At 35.8% G+C, this 24,856-nt stretch overlaps 1 protein-coding gene across 1 annotated transcript in view; it reads left to right on the top strand.

The window, feature by feature from the left end:
* LOC111505651 (amyloid-beta-like protein) overlaps positions 1-24,537 on the top strand; it is a 135,851-nt gene extending 111,314 nt beyond the window's left edge. The window contains 8 exon segments of the mRNA XM_074181702.1: positions 8,574-8,661; positions 8,664-8,720; positions 12,114-12,335; positions 12,553-12,947; positions 13,969-14,262; positions 17,267-17,803; positions 18,050-18,253; positions 22,579-24,537. Of these exon segments, the coding sequence (XP_074037803.1) occupies positions 8,574-8,661; positions 8,664-8,720; positions 12,114-12,335; positions 12,553-12,947; positions 13,969-14,262; positions 17,267-17,803; positions 18,050-18,253; positions 22,579-22,839 (2,058 nt within the window). The 3' untranslated portion in view covers positions 22,840-24,537.
* The last annotated feature ends 319 nt before the right edge of the window (positions 24,538-24,856 follow it).

Here is a 24,856-nt window from a genome sequence, read left to right as displayed (position 1 = left end):
GAATATAATTATCCGTTAAACTGGAAATAGTTTTGAGATAGACAAATAGTATGTAACTCTACAATTTCCTGTTTTATCAGCGGATTCACGTGGTTTTTGTCTAAGAGACACTCAACTAGTCCAATTGTTTCAGTTGGCGGAATACTGGGAAATAAATTTTGGACATCGAACGATATTAATTTTGCGTTATCAAGTTTTTGTCACTTCAATAGCGACTGTTTTGTCAGAAAAGGATGAACATTTATCGCTAAATCAAAAATTTGTCAGAAGAGTAAGACTGGCGTTGACTATGGTTTCACATGATATCAAAATCATACCCAATTGATGAAGCTAAATCATAATCATACAGTACCCATCAGTTATCAATTCTTCTGTTTTATGTTAAATCAGTTTCGAAAAATTTTCCACAATATCAAGAACATGTAACTGATCTTAGCACATTTTCAGAATATTCATTGAAGCACTTGATGAAATGTTGTTTTCTTTATGTCGACTAACTCTTCATTGTGAGATTTTCACTGAAGTTTACAAAACGGCAACACGTGTTTCTTCATACAATAGCTTCCTCAGACGTGTTCATAATAACTGAATTTTACTTAATTAGTGGTTTTATATAATATAGCAATTTGAATCATCTGGTCTTCTACCTAATTATTGTCTGATAATTTTACCTATGTTTAGGTAAAAACTCATTTAAACATAATCAAAGAAAATTTTACCAACTCATTAAATGGACGTGTAATAAACTAATCAACAACCACATTATAAAACATATTCAAGATGTGGAAAAAATTCAGTAAGTTTTCCAAATTCTCAAATCTATTTATTTCTAAGTGTTCCGCCAGATTGAGTTTCAATAGTATAGACACGAGTTTGGACACGCCTGAAGAAGCAATTGTACAGCAAAACACATGTTGCATTTATGTAAAACTGTTTAGTGGAAATCTCACAATGGAGTGTTTCTTGAATAAGTTTCAAACCTTCATTTTCCAAATGCAATATATTTTAAGTCGTGGTTGAACTCGTGCACCTCTGTCAAAAGATAGTTTGCAAATATGGAATTGGTCTTTACATTCAGGTAACTACTCCTATATAACAGAAAAGCGCATTGGCTCATTCGTTTTACTGGAAGAAAAAACTGAAGTAACTGTTTTGATTCATACACTACGTATAATTTACTAATAACAACACTGATTAAGATGCAAGGGCTTTGTCATTAACTAATATCATCCAGGTGATGAAGTACCTAATTAAAGCAGTATTAGATCGGATCGAATCATGACATCATCCTCTTTTCCAACGATTAGGAAGATTTTCCCAATCCGGTCTAGCTGGTGTTACTTCGGCGTTCTCTCTCTCTCTCTGTCTCTCTGGCCCGCTCTCTCTCTCCCTCTCTCACTGGCCTTCTTGAATTCTTCTTCGCTATACCCATTTCCTTTGAATTCATTTTTTAGGTAACTGACCCAAGCTAAAGTGTTAGGAATCGTGCCGACAGCTGAATGACCGCTGGGTGACATGCGGTTGCGAACTATCCCCTTGAGGAACTGGTCGAAACCTCATTGTAATCAGCCTACTTCTGGTATGCGGGGCTCTGCCAGAGGTGACCAACTCTTCCCTTGCTACTCGTGGGAACACACATGGAGGCTGGACAGAAGTGCTCATCCCAATCTAAGGCGGTGGCTGGGGATGAACAGAAATGTCCACCCCAATCTACCGCTTGGAAGGAGGCTGGACATAGCAGATCACGTCGTGATGTAATACAAAGGCCAAGGCGTAAGGGCATTTGCGGCGCCGAGGCCAAAAGGAGAAAGATAGCGAAGTAGGCAGGAGTGACAGCAACTATAAGTGCACCCTCTTTCTGTACCTCCAATAGCAAGGGCACTTCCGGCGGCGGGCGCCAAGAGCTGTGCCTTGAATAATAATAATAATAATAATAATAATATTTATTGGCAAAAATACATTGTTCAATGATACAAATTGTACGAGTCAATTTCCAAATAAATATAGAATTCCCACAGAAGGATATACCTGTGCGTGGGGTCTGCAGAAATTTGAATACTAATGAATACAATTTGAAATATAAAGTGGTATGAGTAAATAAATAAAAGGTAAGACGTTTTAAAATTATATCAGACATATTATTTTAATTATATCATCAATCTTCTTGTATGAATATGTGAATCAGTTTCTATGCATGTCACTATGATAGTAAACATTTTTCATATCAACGTGTTGGTGTATCTGAAGCCTTGGCAAGCCTAAGACCCAGGTTTTGAGTTTGTTCTTAAATGAATTATCACTCCTGATATTTTTTATATGATGTGGGACGAGATTATATAACCGAGGAGCTAGGTATGAGTAAGACCTTTGAAGGATGTTTTTCCTTGAATTCGGGACATATGAATTATTTTTTTGTCGAGTTTCATATTGGTGTTCTATTATCCTTAATTCATGTCTATTATTATGTTGTCTTATTATAGTTTTGAGAAAGTAGAGTTGTCTTATGTCTAGAATTGATGTTTCTTTATATAATGAGTCGGTCGGGTAAGTTCTTTTTTTGAGGTGGATAATTTTCAATACTGATTTTTGTGTTTGTTCTAGGTGTTTCAGAAAAGTTGTGTTTGCTGCTCCCCAAGCAATTATTCCGTATGTAAGGTGGGTTTCGAACAATGCATAGTATAGCATTCGCATCTGGGCTGTTTGTAGGTATGGTCTCACGTATTTTAATCTATATGCAACAAATCGTAGTTTTTTGACTAAGTAATCAATATGTGCATCCCATTTTAGATGTGCGTCAATATATATACCAAGGTATTTCAATTTATCCACTGATGAAACGGAAAGTTCTACGTCATCGTATTTTATTGAAAGTGATTTGAAATCTGGTAGATTCTTGGCATACGAAGTGAAGGTAATGTAAAATGTTTTGGATATATTTATACTCAATAATTTACTTTCGAACCATTTAATTATTATTTTGAAATTTTTTTCTGCTTTTTGTTTCAGAGAATTCCAGGATTCCGATTGAAAAATGATTGCAGTGTCGTCAGCAAAGCTGATTATATCACCTTCCACATTCAGTGAGAACATATCGTTCAGGTAGATGTTAAAAAGTAGCGGACCCAAAACGGTTCCCTGAGGTACGCCGTACTCAACAGTGTGTAGGTCACTCTTGACGTCTTTAATTTTTACACATTGTTTTCTTTGATTCAGATAACTGCACAATAGTGAGTACGGTAGACCTCTGAATCCGATGCTGTCCAGTACTTCTAGCAGTTGATTGTGACTGACAGTGTCAAAAGCTTTTTTTAAATCTACGAATATACATAGGGATGGTACATTTTCATCTACGTATTTACTAATGTGGTTTGTGAGAAATGATATGGCGTCTACAGTTGATTTGCCCTGTTGAAAACCGTACTGATTTTTAGATAAAATATTATTTTTATTTAAGTATGCGCTGATTCGCGATTTCAGGATAGACTCATAAATTTTCGCGAAATTTGTAATAACAGATATTGGACGGTAGTTCTCCAGTTTGGTTCTATTTCCAGATTTAAATATTGGTGTTATAATAGCAATTTTGAAGGGGTTTGGACATATTCCACTACTGAAAGACCAGTTTATCAGGTAAGTTAATGGTTTTGCAAGTTCTTTAGCTATTAATTTGATAGTTTCTGCTCGGAGATTGTCGATTCCGGGACATTTTTTATTTTTTAGGTTCTGTATAGTTCGCTCGCCTTGAATGAAGGCAAGGAACCGGCTGTCCCTGCAGGAAAGCTCCGTCACTTGTGCATCTCTACGGAGGGAACCCCAAGAAGCTTGAAGAAGCCGCGCAACGACAGTAATGTCGCTGCACCTTCCAAAACCTTCGCGGAGGCCACCGTGAGACAACTCAAGGTTGCCAAAGAGAGTGTGTGTTCGGCGAGTCTTGGCCTACACCTGCCAATGTAAAGGAGATGCCTCCTAGTGACCTGTTCACCTTCCTGGAAAGGACAGGATGGACGATGACCTAGGAGGCGACTCCTCGTGAGGATGTACAATGGGTCACATGTGGTCTAAGTGCTGTGAGTCTACACTCACCCTCTCTTCTCTACAGATACCAGAGAACTCGATTGAATACAACTCACCTCAATGCAAATGTGCACACAAAAAAGTTACAGCCTTTGGAAAGTACAAAATGAAACTCTAGGAATTTCACTAGTTCAGACTTCCATTGTCTACTATATAAAATGATTTGAAATCCCTGAAACAACTGAAACACCCGAAGATGATTGTAGATACTGACAATCGAAACGTCGTGAACTAACGTGACTTGGAATCTCTCCACTTTTTATTTTTCATTTGAAACATTGTCAATCACCTTCGAACAAACGATGAAACTATGTTTTCCAATATTTTATGAACTGTTCAACATCTTGTAAAGATCCTCCTAGTTACCTTCCACCTTCCTGGAAAGGACAGGATGGACGATGACCTAGGAGGACAACTCCTCGAGAGGATGTACAATGGGTCACATGTGACCTAAGTGCTGTGGGTCTAAGAACGGAGTGCAAGCTGTCATCCAAAAAGAACTCTCTCTGATTCAACTGTTTAGTCTTCGTTTCCCTTTTAGAAGAAAAAGATACTGTATGAACTAAACGTATGTTTGTGTCGCGTATTTGTTGATGATGCATGTGCATTTTTTAATCATCCTAACTGTATATCTGGTTCACCTATATGAATGGTTAGGTTAGGTTATAGTTAAAAATATAATTCGATAAACATTTCCGATATTTAATTTTTTTTTCTGGGCCGAATATACAAGGGTGGACATTTTTTGAAATTGAGACCCTGTGTGTGCCACTTGGATATACAACCATTGAACCGAATAGAGATATGTTTCCAGCATTTTACACCTCAAACGATTATCCAGGTGAAATAGTCCGTTTCATTTTTCGACGGAATGTTTTCAGTTCGCGGATTCGCTTCTATATTAGATCCAAGGTTTGACAAACTCAATAAACACTTCAACCTGAACATAAAACAGGGTTGATTTAAGATGAGCAAGTTAATTTATTTTTAGAGTGAACAAAAGGATATTTAGTGAAGGGCTGTATTATTCATCATATAATGGAAAAGGAAACTGTTGAAAACTACAGATTGTTTTTGAATGGAAAAATATATTGAATACGATAACTTTCAAATTGATTGCATCAACCGATTTTATTATAGGAGGTGGCCAGTAAAAATGACACAACCCTGATTTCTTACAGTTTACATTTAGAAAAAAATCACTCTGACCCATCAATATTTATTTCAGGGTAAAATCTTGCATATATTTTCAAAACTTGAACACTGTTGAAAATCCATAACGTATTCACGTGTTTCGCTATGCAATAGCTCTTCGGGCGTATCAATACACTCCTAAAAGACACGCCTAAAGAATCCTCCAACCCTCTTTTTATTGTATATTAACGATTTATTGAAAAAAAAAATCCAATATATTGTTTTGTTGGCGACAGCACACTTGTCTCGTCGTTTCATTTGGATTCCAGGACACCGGCTGTGGAGGCACATCTTCACCGGCAGCAGGAGGTTGCATATACAATGAGGATCTAGAAATGATTTCGAATTGGGGTTAAAGTAACCAGGTTCAATTCAATACCACAAAAACCCAGGATCGGTTTTCTCCAAGAAGATAAATGTCTCCGAACCGGATATAATAATGGCAGGTCAGACAATTCCACTTTCTGCTTCGCTACGTTTGTTGGGAGTTAAAATGGACACCAATATGTCTTGGTACAATCATGTCGCTGGAATTGCAGAAGCTGCTTCTCAAAAGCTTGGAACACTGATCCGAACCAGAAAACTGTATTCACTGTACTCAGATCAGATCTTCTCTGGAGTATTGTTCACATGTATGGAGCGCTGCCCCCAAACATACCCTGAAGTTGCTGGATTCCATCCGGAAAAGAGCTATCCGCTTGATTGGAGACGCGAACGTCACGTGCAACCTTGATAGCCTGGAACATCGAAGAAAGGTTTAAGATGTGTCCCTCTTCTAATGATACTTTCGCGGAGGTGTTCAAGTGACGTGACACATTTGATTCCACCAAGAGCGGTACATAACATAAATACGCGACGAACTGTGGCTGCTCATAGTTTCCAGGTTCAACTCAGTACACCTCGAACTTCACTTTTTAAGAACTCTTTGATCTGAAGAGCTGCATTTATGTGGAATAAACGTCCTGAGAGCGTTTTTCCAAATGGATTCAATTTCCAGCGAATCAAATCCAATGTGAATCGTTACTTTCGTACAGGCACCGCTCTGAGAGCGCCTGTAGTGCTGGTTTTAAATGAATACTTTCAATTTGAACTTTTATTTATTGTGAATCTGTTTTTTTATGTAAGTCAATATTCTGTGTACTATGTATATGCATGTTATATTAGAAATAAAACCACATAACATGCATATTTATTATGTAAAAATGTTTTTTGTAGTGTTATATAATCCTTAATGTACTGTTATTTTCCTTTTGTACATTTCTTCATTTAAACCCGACCGTACTACCATGCGGCTTTAACCATGACTCTTTCTTATACAACTGTATGTTGTCTTAAAGTGATTTGATTTGATTCGTTTTGTCTTTAAAAAAAAAATAGCGAAACACGTGTTGCGTTTTTGTAAAATAATTTAGTGAAAATCTCACAAAGTATTTCTTGATTATTCAAAAAATCAATATTTTCCCCAATAACTCAAAAACGATGGGAACATCGAAAATTGTCAAGTGATCTAATTTACAAAAGTGACAATAATTACAGAAAATTTTTGAAGTAGTTTTCGATAGCTTCAATAATTCATAAAATCATTATATTTTCAAAACTGTGCACAATATAAAAAATATAAGAAATATTAGTCATAAAAAGTTCTACAAAAAAGTAAGACGCAAATTTTCTACAACTTGATACTTCAGAAGATTTCTGAAGACTTTCATAAAAACAGATTGAACTATTATCTCCGAAACTGAAAAAATGCAAAAGAAGCATTTTTATTTCTTTTTTCAGTTCTATGAAAAATGTAAAGTTTTTTCTGTGGGCTCACAATACCATTTTTGTTTGTTCCAGGAAATGAAATAAAAATCTTCATTTGTAAAATTATAAAACAACGATAAAAATAAAAACCACAATAAAAATTATTTGGTGCTCCGGGAGGACTTCATTGATTCCAGTGGCACATTTGCTTTTTCACCTGCAGGAAAACCCGGAAAAACCTGCAGCACCACATCATCTGAAGATCTTGATCTGCCAATGTCCTCTTCATTAAATTTTTTCCCCTAACTTCAATATTTTAGGAAATAGTGATGAAAAATGGGAAAAATTTCCATATATTCGATGTGTTTTGTTCTGTAAAAAAATCAAAAAAGATTTTCACAATAATATGCGAATTTTAACCAAAAAAGTAAAAATTCGCCTTTTTATATTTCGTCAACGTCAACTAAGGATCTAGTTCTACGCTCTGGTGTAATTTTCACATAATTGAGTTTCAATTATAATCATAGATTCAAAGAAGGTTCAAGTAGAAAATTGAAATAACTTTCAATGACTTCAAGTTTGTTCATAATAAAAAATCTATGAAAAATCATCTGTTTCAAAACTTTTCAAGCTTTCCAACTTCAAGTTTTTGTCAGTAGAGTTTTTCATAGGAGAAGTATCCTGAAAACTTTATATTTATAAGAAATCAAACTTTTTTTTTACTTCATGAGGTTATTTTCAAAAGTTATCCCACTATAATATAGTTTTTTATAGTATTTGATTTATCACAAACGACTTTCACATTGCTTTTTATGCATTCATATTCATTTCACGATCATATCAATAAAATTCAAAGTTAATCTGTATTATCTATACTGTACAGTTATTGTACAAATAATAACCAGATAATTCCCAAATTGTGCACTAATTATTAATAACGCTTACGACCTAAACAAGCTTCTACCGTTTTATTTAATGGTCTATTGAAGCTTAGATCGCCATTAGCTCTTAATTAAATTTCCGATGCCTCATCAGAGGTTAATTATCTAGAGGAGTTTATATATTTTAATTTATCAGCATCTCAGCTTTTCCCCACTAATATAAATAGCGCTTTTTCTGTTTACGATAAAAGTAGGTTATCGATATTTGTTATGAAACTAACAATTTCATATTTCAGCAAACATTGATCGTCTATTCAAGGTACTAAATGTAAAAAATCATTGTCCAGTATTCAGATTTATTTATAACAAGACAAATCTTTAATGAATGTTTCTGCAGTTATTGGCTCAACACAGAAAATATTGTGGAGGTAGGAAAATAGTCCACTTCACTCAAACAAAAAAGTCGAGTAAAATCGTAAAGGCACACATATTTTGGAGGCAATTTCATTCTTCCTCGACAGTTCCGATACGAAATCTGCTGTTTTCTTTTCAGCCGGGAAATAAAAATTATTATCATCATTATAATCAATTGAAAATATATATCTTTGATTCTGCTGTTTTTAAAATTAATCCGCGGGTCTTTATAAAGAGCAGAATTTCAATTTTATTTTGTTTCAGGTATATCCGAAAAGAGATATAACCAACATCGTAGAAAGCAGTCACTATCTGAAAATTGGGTCTTGGTGTCGAGCTGGCTCGTCGCCCGGGCACAATCTCGAGGAAAATGCAAGACAGCAAGATGGGTTAAGCCATTCCGATGCTTAGGTGTGTATTTCTAACAGATTTTCTAGAGGCATGGTAAATGGAAAGATGAGTTTCCACTTTTCCTTCAGCGTTGTTTTGATGTTGAGCTTGGATTTACCGTATAAAAGGAAGCAGTGTGTACGAGTAAATGAAACATTAACAAACTGCAAAATAATATAAGTTGTTTTTATAGAGGTATAAAACTTTGAAATGGAATCAAACAAAGATGAATTTTTACATTGACATGAAATTTACTTCATTCGAAAGATAATCTTCTGGCACTATAATTCAAATACGACTTTTGCCATATGAACGCCACGACTAGCTCGGACGTAATCTAATCTGGAGGTCCAATTTTCGTCAATCTTTTCGGGCTTATCGGCTTCACATATCCCCAAAGAAAATAGTCTACCGGCGTTAAATCATACGATCTTGGAGGTCAATTTACAGGTCTGAAACGTGAAACTATGCGGTTATCAAATGTTTCCTTCAATAAATCAATTAAGGCATGAACTGTGTGACACGTTGCGCCGTCTAGTTGAAACCACGCCTCCTGTGCATCATGGTTGTTCAATTGAATTCATCGCCAAACAAAATTCGCTTATGAAAATCGGGATCAACGGCAATCTTGTTTTGGGACCATTCACGAATCTACGGTTTGCTAAGTGATCGTGTGGCTTCAATTCCTGCACGAGTTGGATTTTGTAAGCACGCAAACCAAGATCTTTCCGCAAAATCTTCCATAAAGTGGATGGACACATACCCAATTCCTGGGCACAATAATTCGGGTCTTCCTCTATACGCTACGCTCTACAGGAGCAATGACTTCTTCTTTACGCATTGCACGACCTCTCTGTGGATGTGTTTTATCATGTAGAGTAGTGCGCGATACGTATTTCGAACAGAACCATCATTTTCAAAATGAATTTGCACAATTTGGAAGCGTTGTTCAGGCGTCAGCCTATTCTTGTTTAAATGCCAAACCAAACTAAACATAAATCACTTGACAGCTGACAAAATGGCGCCAGTTAAATAGTGATGCCAACTCAAAGTTCTATACCGCTATAAAAACACCCCTTACTTACGAGTTTTTCATATGTCACTGAATTACAGTCATGTAAAAAATAGTTTTGAATGAACTTTAAATTTTACAAAAGTAATTGGACTTTTGTGCCAGTAAGATTTCAATTATAGGCTATAATATTCAACATTAAAAAATATTTTTTGTCTATTTTCTTTCCCTATATGGTTGATCGCCCTTTTATGCAGATATCTATGCATCTGTACTTTGTCCATAGTGGGTCAGTGAAAAAATACACCATGAGGAAGAACTGTCAGAAAAAACTTTTCGTAAGGCCTCAAAGTTAATATGTGGTAGGACCAAATTTTGATCTAAAAACTATTTGAAAACCTTCAAGTCTCTGAGCGAGATAATCATCCTCCAATTATACTTACAGGAATGGAGATCAAGTAACACCCCATTGATAACCATCGCATCACCCTAAATGTTAAAGACAAATTCCTGTGGAACAATTTTAATTTTTTGCAGCGAGAATCGGGTTTTTTTCCTAACAAATATCCAGATAGGCATAGCCTGTCTAATGAATTGTGGTGTAACATTTGGAAATTTCCTTAAAAATTATTTCGTAACCTTTTGAATTCATCAGTTACGGGGTGGGATACTCACTATCAGAAAGGGTGGAAATGACTCGAATTTATTTTGAAAATAATCAAAGCTGATTGCCAAGATGTTCAACCAATGGCATCCCAACAGACATCTTTCTCGAAAAATTGTTCATGAATTGGGGGCGAAATTAGATCGGTTGTAAATTCCACAAATAACGAGGGGTATACTTGATGACTGGCTGTAAATCAAATTATCTGAAAGAACAAGTCGTTCGACTCACCTACACTGTAGGTTAATGGACTAACACATATCAGAGAGCAACTGCTCTTCTAGCTAATACCACGAAGGGCGTTGGATTATATCCGACAGTGCAGAAGTTTTCACAAAAGTAATTCCTGCATATGCTATTGGCGATACAACTGCCGGAATCAATTTTCACTTATTGGAAAGTACTTGCAGACCGGTTTCGGGCTATTTGGCCACTCGTCATTGCAAAATAGTATCCATTGTCAACATGAAGTCAATGATTTCCCATAATTGAAAATTGAATTCTTTTCAGAGTATCATTCCTCAAACTGGGCTGAAGCGAATGATAAACAACAAATTTGTCATCGCCCCATCTGCCCGTGAACGAGGTAACCAACCGCATATCCGACTCGCCCAAATTCCTGGTATAATAACAGCATATGCAGGAATTATTTCTGTGAAGAATCCTGCCCTGTCACCTGCCGGGTATAATCCAACGCCCTTCGTGCTATTACTCAGGGGGTAGTTGTTTTCTGACAGGTGTCAGTCCATTATCCTACAGTGTAGGTGAGTTGAGACTGGCCTGAACGAATTGTTCTTTCAGATAATTCGGTTGACAATGAAAAAGGACATGGTGAAAATCCCGTATTTCATGGAACTGTAGAGATAGCAGTATTTGTACAAATTGCAAATATAATTTCAGTTAAATTTGAATTAGGTCACTACGACGGACAGGAGTCATATACGTTCCCGGCAAATATTACAAAAGTACTGCTTTCATACCTATAAAAGTTGTAGTTCAAGAACTAAATCAAGACGATTGATCGCCTTTTTGTGAACGAACGATGGGATAAGAAATTTTTTTATGTAATGTATTTCTTGGGCGATTGTTTTTTATTTTTGAATGATATAGTTTATTTCCACAATTGTCGTTACTGGGCCGACAGGGTTATTCACTGTACAGAACTCACTTCACTTTTTTCCAATGAACGTTCAAAATGTTTACCATTCAGTAATTGACAATGATAAAATCTGTTTACAAATTTGTTCTCTAGTTTATGGAATGTTCCCAGGGTAATTTCGTTGCAATCCCCTCTTTTTGTATCCACGAGTTCTGAATTGAACTAAGGTTGTGTGTCGTACTCTTTAAAAACATCTAGAAGCGTCATATCAGGTGATTCAGTTGGACCATCTAAAAGACCTCGTCTGCCTGTCTACCGGTGTGGATAGTTGACAAAACCAAATGAGTTTTCAAGTGATTTTACCTTTCAGCAATATGAGGTATCTCTTCTTTACGACTGGTTGGTTCAAAGATGGATGGGTGACAATTATCCAAACATGTGATTGAGCAAAACTGGTCCAATAAAATTACCCGCTACATTACCTGATTACACTTCGATTTTTTGTAAGGATTCGTGAAAACAAAAGCTTCCTTCGAAACAGTTAATGCTATATCCTTCGGAAAAAATATATCACTGCGGTTTCTTTGTTCGAATATTCAAACAGAACAAAACAAAAATAATAATTTAATACGTTTTCAGAGGGACCGTTTCAGTCGGATGCTCTACTAGTGCCTGAAAACTGCCTATTTGATCACATCCACAATCAAAGTAACTGTTGGACATTTGGTCGATGGAATTCTACAGCTGGAAATGCTTGCCAAGAAAAAGGACTTCAGCTTCGATCATTTGCAATGCTCCTCCCATGTGGAATTTCCTTGTTCAGTGGTGTCGAGTTCGTTTGCTGTCCAAAACACTTCAAAGGTAGAAATGTTGTAAATAATGTAAATCAATAGACTTTATTTCTTTCTTATTCTGTCTCAAAAAAATTAAATCAATTTCTCATAGATTCTTTTTTATAATAATATATTTGGCCAATACTTGATGAAATACGGTAAACATTAAAAAGCACGTCCTTGTTGAATTCTCAAATCATATAGAAGAGAAAATATCAACAAAATCCAATTATATGTGTTTGCAGACAATGTCAAACCGAAGAAACCAGTAGATCTGACCATCCTAAAAAAGGAACAAGAAGTATTCGACAAAGTTGACGACGATGCTGACGATTCAGATGAAGATGACGATAAAGAAGACAAAGATGATCTTGAAGACCTTGCTGACGATACAGAACTCTCAGATGATCCCAACGTGGATGACGAAGATGACGATGAAGATGATGATATGTATGATGACGATTTTGACTGGGATACCACACCGTCCAGTACCACCTTGGGATATAGACCAACCACTCCTTCGACGACGACAACTCCATCAACCACAACGACCACGAGAACTACTACCGTTTCTACTCCAGATCCGTACTTCACTCATTTCGACCCAAGAAATGAACATGACAGCTATAAAGAAGCACAGGTAAATGATAAATTGCTGTGGAAATCATGTGATTCTGCTGGTCTAGATAAGTGAAATAAAATACGAGTATATATGTTTTACTCTTCAATTACTGAAAACGAGTTGGCTTAGCATTTTTTTGTGTTTTTCTCAAAAAAACACAAACGTGATAAGGTACCTCTTAACAATCACTTGTTCAAATATTCCAAATTCAGACCGTAATCTGTCAATTGCTTCTCCCACCACAAGAAAATTATTGGTTAGCATTTTGACGTTTGGTTTACCGTTTTTCAGTAGTACCACAACAGTGGTGATTTTCGAACCACCAACCCTCAGTTCTGGTTACTTTTGAAAAACACCGTTTGTATCAAATTGCTGCTAGATCTAATGTTGACTGTTAATTAGTCCAGTTTCACCTAATTATTAAAATTTGTTTCAAACCATTGAATGAATAAGGTAGAGGTGAAATTTTAAAAAGTATACATAAAAATCATGATTAGTTACCACATTCATTATAAATTATAACAACAGTCAAGGAAAATTATGTCTTATAATCTAAGATATAAAACAAACTTGTTTGAATTATACCATTTATAACTCAAAAGCAACTGAACCAAACTTCATGATTTGTTAGATTTGTCTCCGCCTGTAACTAAACAATAAACAAAGGAGGATTTTGTTATTCATTTGCCTAAAATTGAAATAATTTTGGTGTACCTATATTATTTGTAAATTTAGTGTTGTGCTAGTGAAGGTCACTATTTTTTAAAAGGAATGCACACTTGTAGTGTGCATTCCTTTTAAAAAGTCCCCATCCCCAACATGGAGTGATTACTGGTTCTGAGAGTTATGTGCCATGAGTAGAAGCAGTAACCAAAATGTTGCTATTTTTAGTTAAAAATTCGAAGAGGCCTTTGTACAGGTCCTTATTGTCTTCTATTACTAAACCACTTCTGGAGAATTACATTTACTACCAACAAATTGACAAGATGTCTTCTAATAACCTACTTCATCTTATTGCTAAATTCTTGATTGTTTACAGGAACGTCTAGAAGAAACTCACCGCGAAAAAGTCACCAGAGTAATGAAAGACTGGTCCGACTTGGAAGAAAGGTACCAAGACATGAGGCAATCTGATCCCACCGGAGCCGATGAATTCAAGCAGAGGATGACTCAGAGGTTCCAGCAAACCGTCCAAGCTCTCGAAGAAGAAGGCGATGCCGAGAAACACCAACTAGCTGCCATGCACCAGCAACGCGTGCTAGCCCATATCAACCAAAGAAAGAAGGAGGCCATGTCATGTTATACACAGGCTCTCGATGATGTACCCCCAAATGTAAGATGTACTGCAGTCTGTTATTTTCGTATATTTTTGTTGAATGTGAAAATTAGGATACAGAAATACCATTGACATTGAACAAATTATTCATAACTTCAATACTACAAAAACTCCTTCTCAAGAGAGAAATAACTACTGGATTAACCAGAAATGTATACAGAATCATCACAAACTTCTCCACTTATGTGGATCAAGTATCAACTACATATCGTTGATCACAGACAATGAACCAAGGATTTTTCAGTCTAATACGGCATGAATAACCTTTTCCGAGATCAATTGCCCTAACACCAAACTGATATTTTTGCACTCGACGCGCGTTTCGCCAACACAGTTAGCATCCTCAGGAGAAGAGAATTGATACCTATTCTAGTCTGGTTAATTCTTATATACTAAAATTTGTTACCTGAGGTTGTATACCTGAAGTTGGACTTCAGTTTGGTGTTAGGGCAATTGATCTCAAAAAAAGTTATTCAACTTTCACACCAAAGGTTCCAATCTCATCGTTACTAATACGGCATGACTTCATATGGTTTCTTCAATATGTTTTCTACCTTTCTGGATTTGACTAAACCTTAAAAAACGAAAGGACTCCTCCCCTTCAACAAAATGTATAAATGAAATTATTTGTCTCTTGTTTTTTTTAATAACTCAACAAAACCATTTTCCACGTCAATATTCTGCATGACATCTATTTCAAGTAATAAATTGTCTCACTTTGCTGGAAAGTCCACTAATACGCAAAAAATAACAACAAAATAGTGAAGAGTGCATAACCCTCTTACCATGGTCACTCTGCCAAAATCTAGATAATTCACCAAAATAAGAGTGCAGCAAGGGAAAATGTGGTTTTTCTTCAAGTGCAAATTTTATCAATTTTCTAAGATATTCTGCTACTTTTGTTTACATATAATTTTATGGGTCATTTTCGCTCAATTTAATTCTGGGCCCGACAAGCATTAATAAGTTTCTCCCGCGTAATTACCTGTATATACTTTGATCACGGAATGAGAAGGCTCACTTGTAGTTTTTTCAACATCACCTTTTTCCTATATGCATGACGATCTTTCGGAATGTTCCAAGACAACTCTCTCCCACACTAGGTATTCCTAGGAAACTACCGATCTTTGCTTCTCGCTCTCATGATAATCATGTTGCCGTTATTTTTCATTTGAAAGCTTTTCCACAGCTTAATTACTTCCCGCCAATTTTTCCGTTTCACTACAGTCCACTTTTTAAACTTCACCCTCTTGACTGATTTAGTCCATACACATTGTTTAATTCGTTCTTCATATGATTCAACGGTAGGTATCCCACCGGTGTTAGACCCATACCGAGTTTTCCATCATAGTTAGAGGTATATTTTCAGTATAGATTAGTTTTTGAGAAAAAAAGGTTTTGGGCTTTCTACTTCTCCATCTTCAGACAAAAATGTGGGAAACATTTCATAAAGAAAACAACTGAAGCCCTACAAGTAATTGTGTAACACGTTATAAAAATAAGTAAGTAAGACTTCATTTCCTTTAAGACAAAATAATTTGTATAGGATTAGCCAATGTCCTAAAAGTAAAAATACCTAGCTAAATTTAAGTCTACAACATTCATATCACAAAAGAGGAACATACATATATCTGTCCGAAATCATTGCAAAAAATATTCATCTACAGAATAAAAAACTTGATTCAATACTGTCAATGCTGATTTAAATAATTTCAGTTCAGGAATAGATTTCCTCATAGTCAATGGTAATTTATTAAAAATCTTTTGGCCAATTATAGATGGAAAGTTGAAAAAGGCATTTTTTTTTTAAGTTATATGCAGATCATTGTTGTTTGTATTGACTGAATCAACTTGAGCATTAGTTTTAAAGGGTTTCAAATTGCAGTATACAAATAAACAGACTTCAAAAATAAACAGACATGCCAGAGTTAAGATTTTAAATTCTTTAAAATAATTCTTACAACTGGTTGTACTCGATACACCAGCAATACAACGAATTATTTTTTTCTTGAGATGAAAATATCGTTAAATTCCGATGACATTGCTCAAAAGACAATGCCATATTTCAAGTGAGATTCTGCCTGAGCAAAGTACAGCATAGTCAACTGGTCATGAGTAAGAACACATCTCAGATTACGAAGCATATAAATCACAGTGTCTCTTCCAGCCAAGACACTCATCAACACAAAAACCCAAAACTTTCACACATGACACCTTGTCAATTTGATGTTTGCCAATTTTGATGTCTATATTAGCTAACTGTTTTTGTTTATAATGAAAGTGTACTGCATATGATTTCTCTGCGATGAGTTCCTGCAGAACCACTCATAAAGATTCGATAATATATTATTATATTGTGTTTCTGAAGCTGCATTTGCTTTGTGAGATATCAGAATAGAAATGGCATCTGCATAAATTGTAAGGTGTACTGATGAACTAATATATGTTATGTTATTCACATATAGGTAGTAAAAATAAAACGGGCCGCAAAACGGATCCTTGTGACACACCCATAGTGGTAGAGATATAATCAGATTTACTGACATTTACCGATTTTTTCGTAATATTCTGAACACTAACGTATTGTTGATGTCCAGATAAATGGGATTCAATCCTCTTCAAGAACTGACTTTGAATACCAATTGCTGTTAGTGTGCTTATTTTATAATAAACTATGATTGACACCGTTGAATGTCCGACTGAGACCGCAAAATATCCCAACCAGGCACTGACCTGAGTCCATAAAATTTGTCAATATACCATAAAATGAATGGATTGCTGTACTTGTAGATTTTATAGATAGATGTAGATATAACTGGGACTATCACAATGTTGAAAATTGGTTATTGTCGAACTGATCATACAAATTAATACAATTGTTCATTAGACTATACTGAGCAAAGTAAGTGTTGAGCGTATCTTTGGGATCAAGATCAATATCACACCCAACTTGTAGAGTTCTCACCGTACATGCAAATCAAGCCTCATTCGTTTTTTTTAGACTCACCGTGTTCAGAAATGTCTCCAAAAACTCCTCCGTTCCCTCCACAAAGACCGCGCCCACGCCATCAGCCACTACCGCCATCTGCTTGCCAACAGCATCGAGGCCGCAGCTCGGGAACAACCGAGGACACTTGAACGTCTAACCGATATCGACAGAACCGTCAACCAGAGCATGCAGATGCTGAAGAGATACCCCGATTTGTCTGCCAAAATTGGTCAACTGATGGACGATTATATCCAAGCCCTCAGGTCAAAAGATGAAACTCCCGGATCGCTTCTTGCCATGACTACTGATGCTGAGCAAGCCATTTTGGATAAATACAAGTCAGAAATAGCCAACAAGCAGGCAGAACGCGAGCGCCAGAGGATCCAGGAGAAGGAAAGGAAGGAGCAGAGGAAGAAGGAAAGGTACGAGCTGAAAGAAGAGAAGAAGCGAGTTGAGGCCGCTTTAGGCAAGACTATAACCAACTTTGATGACGAGGACATGGAAGATGAGTCTCTTCCCGAAGACAAGTCATCGGTAAGCAGCTTCAATGTAAGATTTATTTTTAATCACTCAATTAGTTAGAAATAAGTTCAGAACCTAGGTACCTAGTTGTAATAATATTTTTGAATAATTTTTTATTCTAAAGTCATTTCATCTTTTAGTTCCATTACTTTTGATCTTCATTTATATTCTACCGATGCCGGTGGCTTCACTTTTAATTTCTGATGCGCATTCCATCGATTCTTCCAACTGATTTTATATGAACTCAAATATAAATATATTTGTTTTTCTCAGACTACATCCCTACCCACATCTGAGAGCACAGTCTCTGATATCGCAAACAATTCCATAACAGCTGCTGCTGATGAGCACAACAAAGAAGTAGACGATGCAGCTGTACAGGAAGCTGTAGAACAAGTAGCTAAAGCTGCGTCTCATAGACAAGACATCATCAGAGTAGCACACGTGATGAGTCACGATATCAGTCACGGGGAGCCAGTAAGTCAGCTTATTTTTATTACTAATAAGAACAAAACTGAAAATAACATACCATGCACATGTCTCAAGTGGTTCTGCTTTCATTATTTTGGTTATAGAAACAGTTATGATGACAAAAAGGAAGTATCTATGCTATTCACCCGTTACGATTGATGAAAAAGTATATCTCCTACACTTCTAAAAAAATCGACGTGGCACCCTTCTCTAGAGAAGTTATCAATCATGATGGATAATCAACTAAACTGAAATTTCACCAATCTTGAAAATTTCCGAATGGATTTTTGTGTTCTAGTTGATCTATAGGTATAGATCCCTCTCCCTGTAAAAGAAGTATCAATTTGGGAATTTCAAAATTAGGATCTTTCATAAGATATCCTCCTTGGACAATACAAATATTTCAATACATCTGCAATACTCCCCTATACATTTACATTTCAAAAACTTCTGCCGTCCTCAAGTTAGGTTTCTTGAGCGCCCATGTCACTAAGCCTTAGAATTAAATTGAAGAATTAAGTATACCGAGTGTACAATTAAACGTTCAAGCTCTCATTATTCAAGAGTGATTTTATATGAAGGTACCAACAGCGATCGTAATGCAAAGATTTGACATCACCGAATGGGAAACAATGGGAAGAAGCCGCTATTAAAGCGAACAAAACCCGGGCTGGTGGGCCGTGATCGAATGTAATAAAAAACGTGTCTCATCTGCTACTGCTGCAGCAACAACTGACTGACGAGCTGTGTGTTCACTCATATTTATTATTTCAGAGGTTGGTGGGAGTAACGGTGGGGTGTCAATGCCAATGCTCACTTCTGATTGGTCCGCACTTTTGCTTTATTGGTTCGTATTGTTAATCGGGTTGCTTGTTGTTCGGATGCTTACAGGACAGCAGGTTCTTCGTATTTTATGACGTGGTCTGTTTTTACTAGAACATGTTCTGCAATTGCGGATATTTTCCAGTTGCATGAGACAGCTATGCTTGTGTTCCTGTATATTGGTGTTGATGCAGCGTTTGGTAGTTACGATGTAAATCGAGCCACAGAAATAGGCGATGCCATCACCGCCGGTGTAAACATCGACGGGTGTCAGAGACTCTCTTTTGTCTTTGGCTAATCTGATAGTGTTGCGTAGTTGATCAGTTGACTTGGAGCTGGTCCTATTGTTATGACGTCTCAACAGTTCTCCGATGAAACCTGTGACTCTGTTTATACAATGCAAGTTGACTATGCGAACCACTGACAGCTGGATTGTGGTCGAATTTGGAGTATTGCTTCTTCTAGGATGGCCTATAGAGCTTGGTCTAGACGACGAAGTTCTTCTCCAAGGAGATGTAACTCACAAATCTCAGAATAGAATAGAAATGTATTTATACTGAACAACAAACAGAATGGTTTCCACTTACATGATGAACAGTTTTTTCAAAAGTTCCTTACATATAGTATTCAATGACTACCATTAATACAGTTAAAATCGATATAAAATATAACAATATAAAACAATAAATAATAAAATGACCGTAAAAAGATTCAGACACATTTGAGCATTTGGAGGAGTTGTCTCTCTGTAATAGTGAATGTATCCAGTTCACGTTCCTCGCCATTTTGTTAACTGTGTTAACGAAATAGATCGTCTCTTCTTCTCAGTTTTATGTCAGGTACAATAATATCAATAGTATAGAGAAATTCAGGTACTTTCAGTTTTCTAAGAATATTAAAAACAAAAATCACTTCCGAGGACTCACGAGGGCCTTTCAATGGTTGCATGTTAAATTCTTGTAATTGCCTAGAATACGACATAAATAAAGGCCAAATATTGTGTTTTCTGAAAAAGAGTGTTCTTAATAATCGTTTCAATAGTTTCAGAATATAAAAAAGTCTTTGGATTCCAAATGACACAACCATATTCCAGCTTAGAATGAACAATAGTGTTAAAGAGTAACAAACAAGTATCGTGATTGAATTCACGGCTAGATCTTAAGACAAAGCTCATTTTTCTATAACATTCAGATACTGAGTATTCAGTGTGCCGAGAGAAACTGAACACATCAGTAAAAATGATTCCGAGATTTTTCATCTCATTGATTCTCTGTAAATTGGTATATTTAATGAAGTAGTCCTTGATAGTAGGTGACTTCATTGAGAGATAGGTCAGATACTGAAAAGTAAGTAGATAGATTATTGAGATCTTCTTGAAGCATATCAGAATCTTTTTTGCTTTCGATTCTTCTAAACAGCTTGAGATCATCGGCATTTAGGAGAAATTGAGAATGCCTGATATACCGAGAAATGTCATTAACAAATAACAGGAAAAGGAGAGGTCCCAAAATCGAGCCCTGCGGAACTCCCGGAGTAGCGGTGAATTTGAAGGAAGATACGTTGTTGAACTGTACGAACTGTATTATGTTGGATAGATAGCAGTGAAAGAAATCAAGTGTGTTGTTTGTGAAACCAAATGCTTTTAATTTCAGGATCAAAACCTCGTGGTTAACTCTGTCGAATGCCTTGGCCATGTCAGTGTATATAACGTCTATTTGATAGCCATTTTTCATTCCATCCGTAATAAAGTTACTAAATATGCATAAATTGGTAATGGTAGATTTATTACGAATAAAGTGATGCTGTTGGTCGATTATTACTAAATCCACGTATTGCATACTCGATTATATATTACCCGTTCAAATATCTGCGACAAAGCTGGTAAGACTGTTATGGGTCTGTAGTTTCTTATATTGTTCTTATTGACGCTTTTGTGTATGGGGGTAACTGCCAATTTTGAGAAAGCTTGGAAAACAATTTTCAGAGAAAGATTGAATATCAATGTCAGTGGTTGCTTTAACAAGTCACAGTAAGCCTTGAAAAAGTAGGCGGAAATGCCATCGATTCCAATGGCTGCTTTGGGTTTCATTATCATAATAGCATTTTCAACCTCTTGTTCCTTGATATCACCATTTTCAATGATGTCTAGGTCATACTCAGGAACTAGTGTGTGTGGTTTACCGGCACACCGCTATTCGTGAAAGTTGAGTTGAAGAAAGTAGCAAAACCGTCTGCAACAGCACAGTTTTTTCGACGTTCCTTGATATAAGCCCAGACTTTTTTGGGATCGGTCTGTAAGTTTCCTCTATTTCTTTTATATAGGATTCATAACACACTATGGTGGCACGATCAACAAGTGTTTACAGGATTTCCTGTTCCTGTTGCTCAGTTTACATCAGAGTTACCAAACCTAGCATCTACACCAGGATACAAGAATCCAAGCCTGGCTACCGACTCATGCAACCGGAGAAATCCAGAATGTCAGAAGACGATCTAGTACAAATGGACCACGTAATAAAATATGAAGAAACCTATGTCCTGTCTGATTCAACGGATTACCACAAACGATTTCATAGGGAGGCCGTTGCATAACAATTTCAACAGGAAAGAAGAAGGTAAACGGGTCCATAAGACGTCATATCCTGTACTCTAGAAATGGACTAGAATACAACTCGCTTTGACACCCCACTATCAACCTTACCACCATCCCCTCACACCTCTGAAATTATAAATACGAGTAAACACGACCTCGCCAGTCAGTCATTGTTGAGACTTCGAAATGTAACCTTCATCCTCGCAGTTAACGCATATACCACTAATGAGATCTGTCGCAGCAGCAGACGAAACTTTTGATACTTCAGAATCCATTCGACCACGGCTACCAGCCCCGATTTTGTTCTCTTCAACTGACTTTTTTATTATTTCCTTTCTTTTCTTCGTAAACAGTTGTGTTTATTTCAATTTGGTGAAAATTATACAGTTTTGAAGAAATTGAAGGTTTTGTAAGGAAAAAAAAGAATTATCAAGTGAATTAAGGTTACTATAGGTACAATCGTGAAAAGAAGATGTCATTTTTGAGGTTTTCAAAATATGGGCTAAATTGTATTCAGTTATATGTAAATATTGATTGGACCACCACTACTTGTGTTGAAACTAAATGTACAATAACATTAAAATTATTTTAAATTAATGAATAAACAAATCCGTTTTTATCATATTGTTAAAACGATGTCGAACTTCCAACGTCGGAAACATCAAATTCGACATATCATGGATGAATTGTGCGGGTATGCCAATGTCTAAACGATTCAAAACCAATTCAGAGGTTTATTCGAAACGTGATGGTCATTTAATTTGAGAATCAAAATTACTTCCCTAGTCTATTTTCTCAGAACTCTCTCATCCTGATCGAAATTCATTTTCTTAGAACAAACATCTGATCTAAATGCAAGCATATAATTCAGTGAAAGAGAAAGATCCAACTCATGCTATTGAAGACTTTCTTTCAGACATACTCCGTGAGAAGGGAAGTCTATGGACGCAAAGACGGAAGAAGCGTTTATTTCACTTTAGCTTTCGCTGGTATGGCCCTGATGGCGGCAATAGTGGTGGGTGTAGCAGTTGCCAGACGTAAATCCGCCAGATCGCCACAAAGCCAAGGATTTGTTGAGGTGGATCAAGCAGCAACTCCTGAAGAAAGACATGTCGCAAACATGCAGATAAACGGTTACGAAAATCCTACTTACAAATATTTCGAAGTGAAAGAGTAATCATATTAAATTTATTTGTGGACTTTTAGTTGACTTCCGAATTGTTATTTAACCTGGCAGCATTTAATTTATGTTATAATTTATGTTGTGAGTTTCGGTTAAACTGATTTATTAAGTTTGATATTATTTGAGGCTAATAGGATTCTAATCATTCCATAATGTGTTATTTAACTGTACTTAAATAAGCAACTCGATAATAATTCTACATATGCAAAATGAGAAATATATGAATATTTTGAAAACTTGAACAGTATATAAAGTAATAACTTTTGCATATGACAGTCCAATACTTCATGTATTCAGTTATAGTGCGGTAATGTAGTGGTACACATTCAGTGAAGAGATATTAGTTAGAATTCGATAATGGTATCACTACAGTACTGGAGTTAGTTGCTAGGTGTATATGGTACCCTCCATATTATAATTAATGAAAATTAGATTATAAAGTGCATGTTATTCAACAAGCTTTTGTACAAAGTCTTTTTATTTTTGTTATGACTTTATCAGCTTTACTCATTCCCTCACCCCAATGCCCAGGATATTCGCTATGAATCGTGCTTGATCAACAAATGTTCAGATCAATATGTAGGTCAATGAAGTACCCAATTTTTTTCCTATGAGATGCAGATCCTGTTTTAGCTTGTTTGAGAATTCGTGGAGGGATTCTTTAGTCCGAATGGCATACGTATGTAACACGTAAATAGAGGTGTTGATAATTTTTCATAATTCATTCTGAATTAGAAAGTGGATGATTTGGCTCAATCCTCAGGAATTCTTTTGTAAGCAACTGAAGAATTCAGCAGTGGTACTTTGTTGGGCTATTGAGTGATACGTATTTTATAAATTCAGTTCAGTTGGTAGTGATATTCTAGGGAAGAATTTTGGGTTATTCATAGCCGTTATACATACTGAATTGTATTTAACACGTAGTAAATACTATTGTGTTTATTTTTTCTTCCCTACTGTATAACATCAACTACTAATTTTTCCATCAAGTCGATAGTTTTTTTATTTTAGAGAATATTGTATGATCTGTGAAGTCTAAAAATATTACTCATTTTTATGCTAATATTTTCATATTTACGAGGTATTCCTTGCAAAATCTTGCCTTTAATTTCGTTACAGTTTCGGTACAAACATCCTTATCACATTTATAATTCATTTGAAACCAAACCATTTGTAGATACAACACATTCCACGTTTTTAAGGCATCTACTGAGCAAAATTTCCCTAAACACGATTTTTCTGCGGTGTCCGTTGGCACCATCAACAAGACATGCGTATTGTTGGGATTTGGCTGTTAACTTAGGAATTTCATCTGGCATTTCTCTCGAGGATTTCATACACTATTACGAAAGCTTATAAGTGGATAGCTTCAGTAATAAGCCTAGTGTTAAGGTAATCCACTGATTTCAAATCACTAGCAGATTTATATCATACGAAAAGCGTGTTTGTTGATGTGCATATTAGTATTTTCCCAAAATTTTCATAAAAAAAATTGTAAAATATTTTTGAACAATATCATGTAACTGTTTTTGGATTTTCACTGGTTCTCTTTTTTGGATAAAGCTGTGTTATTTCAATTAGTACCTTAATCTACCTAATCTTGGATAGATTAGTTTATTTAGCATAGTTATTATATGTTTTGTGGCCATGTAATTTTAAATTAATGTAATAAAACCTAACTTATTATTTTAACAGCTTTTTTGTGTATTTTCGTTGGAAAGTATCGGTATTATTCAATTATTTTCAATATTTTTAGATTATACCTCCTTTTTTTATAGTTTTCTGACATGAACAAACTGGATTTATCTGAGAGAATATTTAGCCTTTTTCTCCACTGTATAATTGGTGTTGTTACGTTTTTAGCCGAGGGTTGACCAATAGTCGACTACAGTGAGTAATCAAACTTAACTTTATTTCACTTTAAATACACAAATACTTCAACTATTATTTTTATGTCTATCGCATTACTAGATGACTTCGCGTACCGCACTGTAACGTCCACTTGACTCTC

Source organism: Leptinotarsa decemlineata, unplaced genomic scaffold (assembly GCF_025532065.1).
Source record: "Leptinotarsa decemlineata unplaced genomic scaffold, Ldec_3_MD MMD2_tig00026314_RagTag_RagTag, whole genome shotgun sequence".
NCBI classification, from domain to species: Eukaryota; Metazoa; Arthropoda; class Insecta; order Coleoptera; family Chrysomelidae; genus Leptinotarsa; species Leptinotarsa decemlineata.
This window is presented reverse-complemented; position numbering and strand designations above follow the sequence as displayed.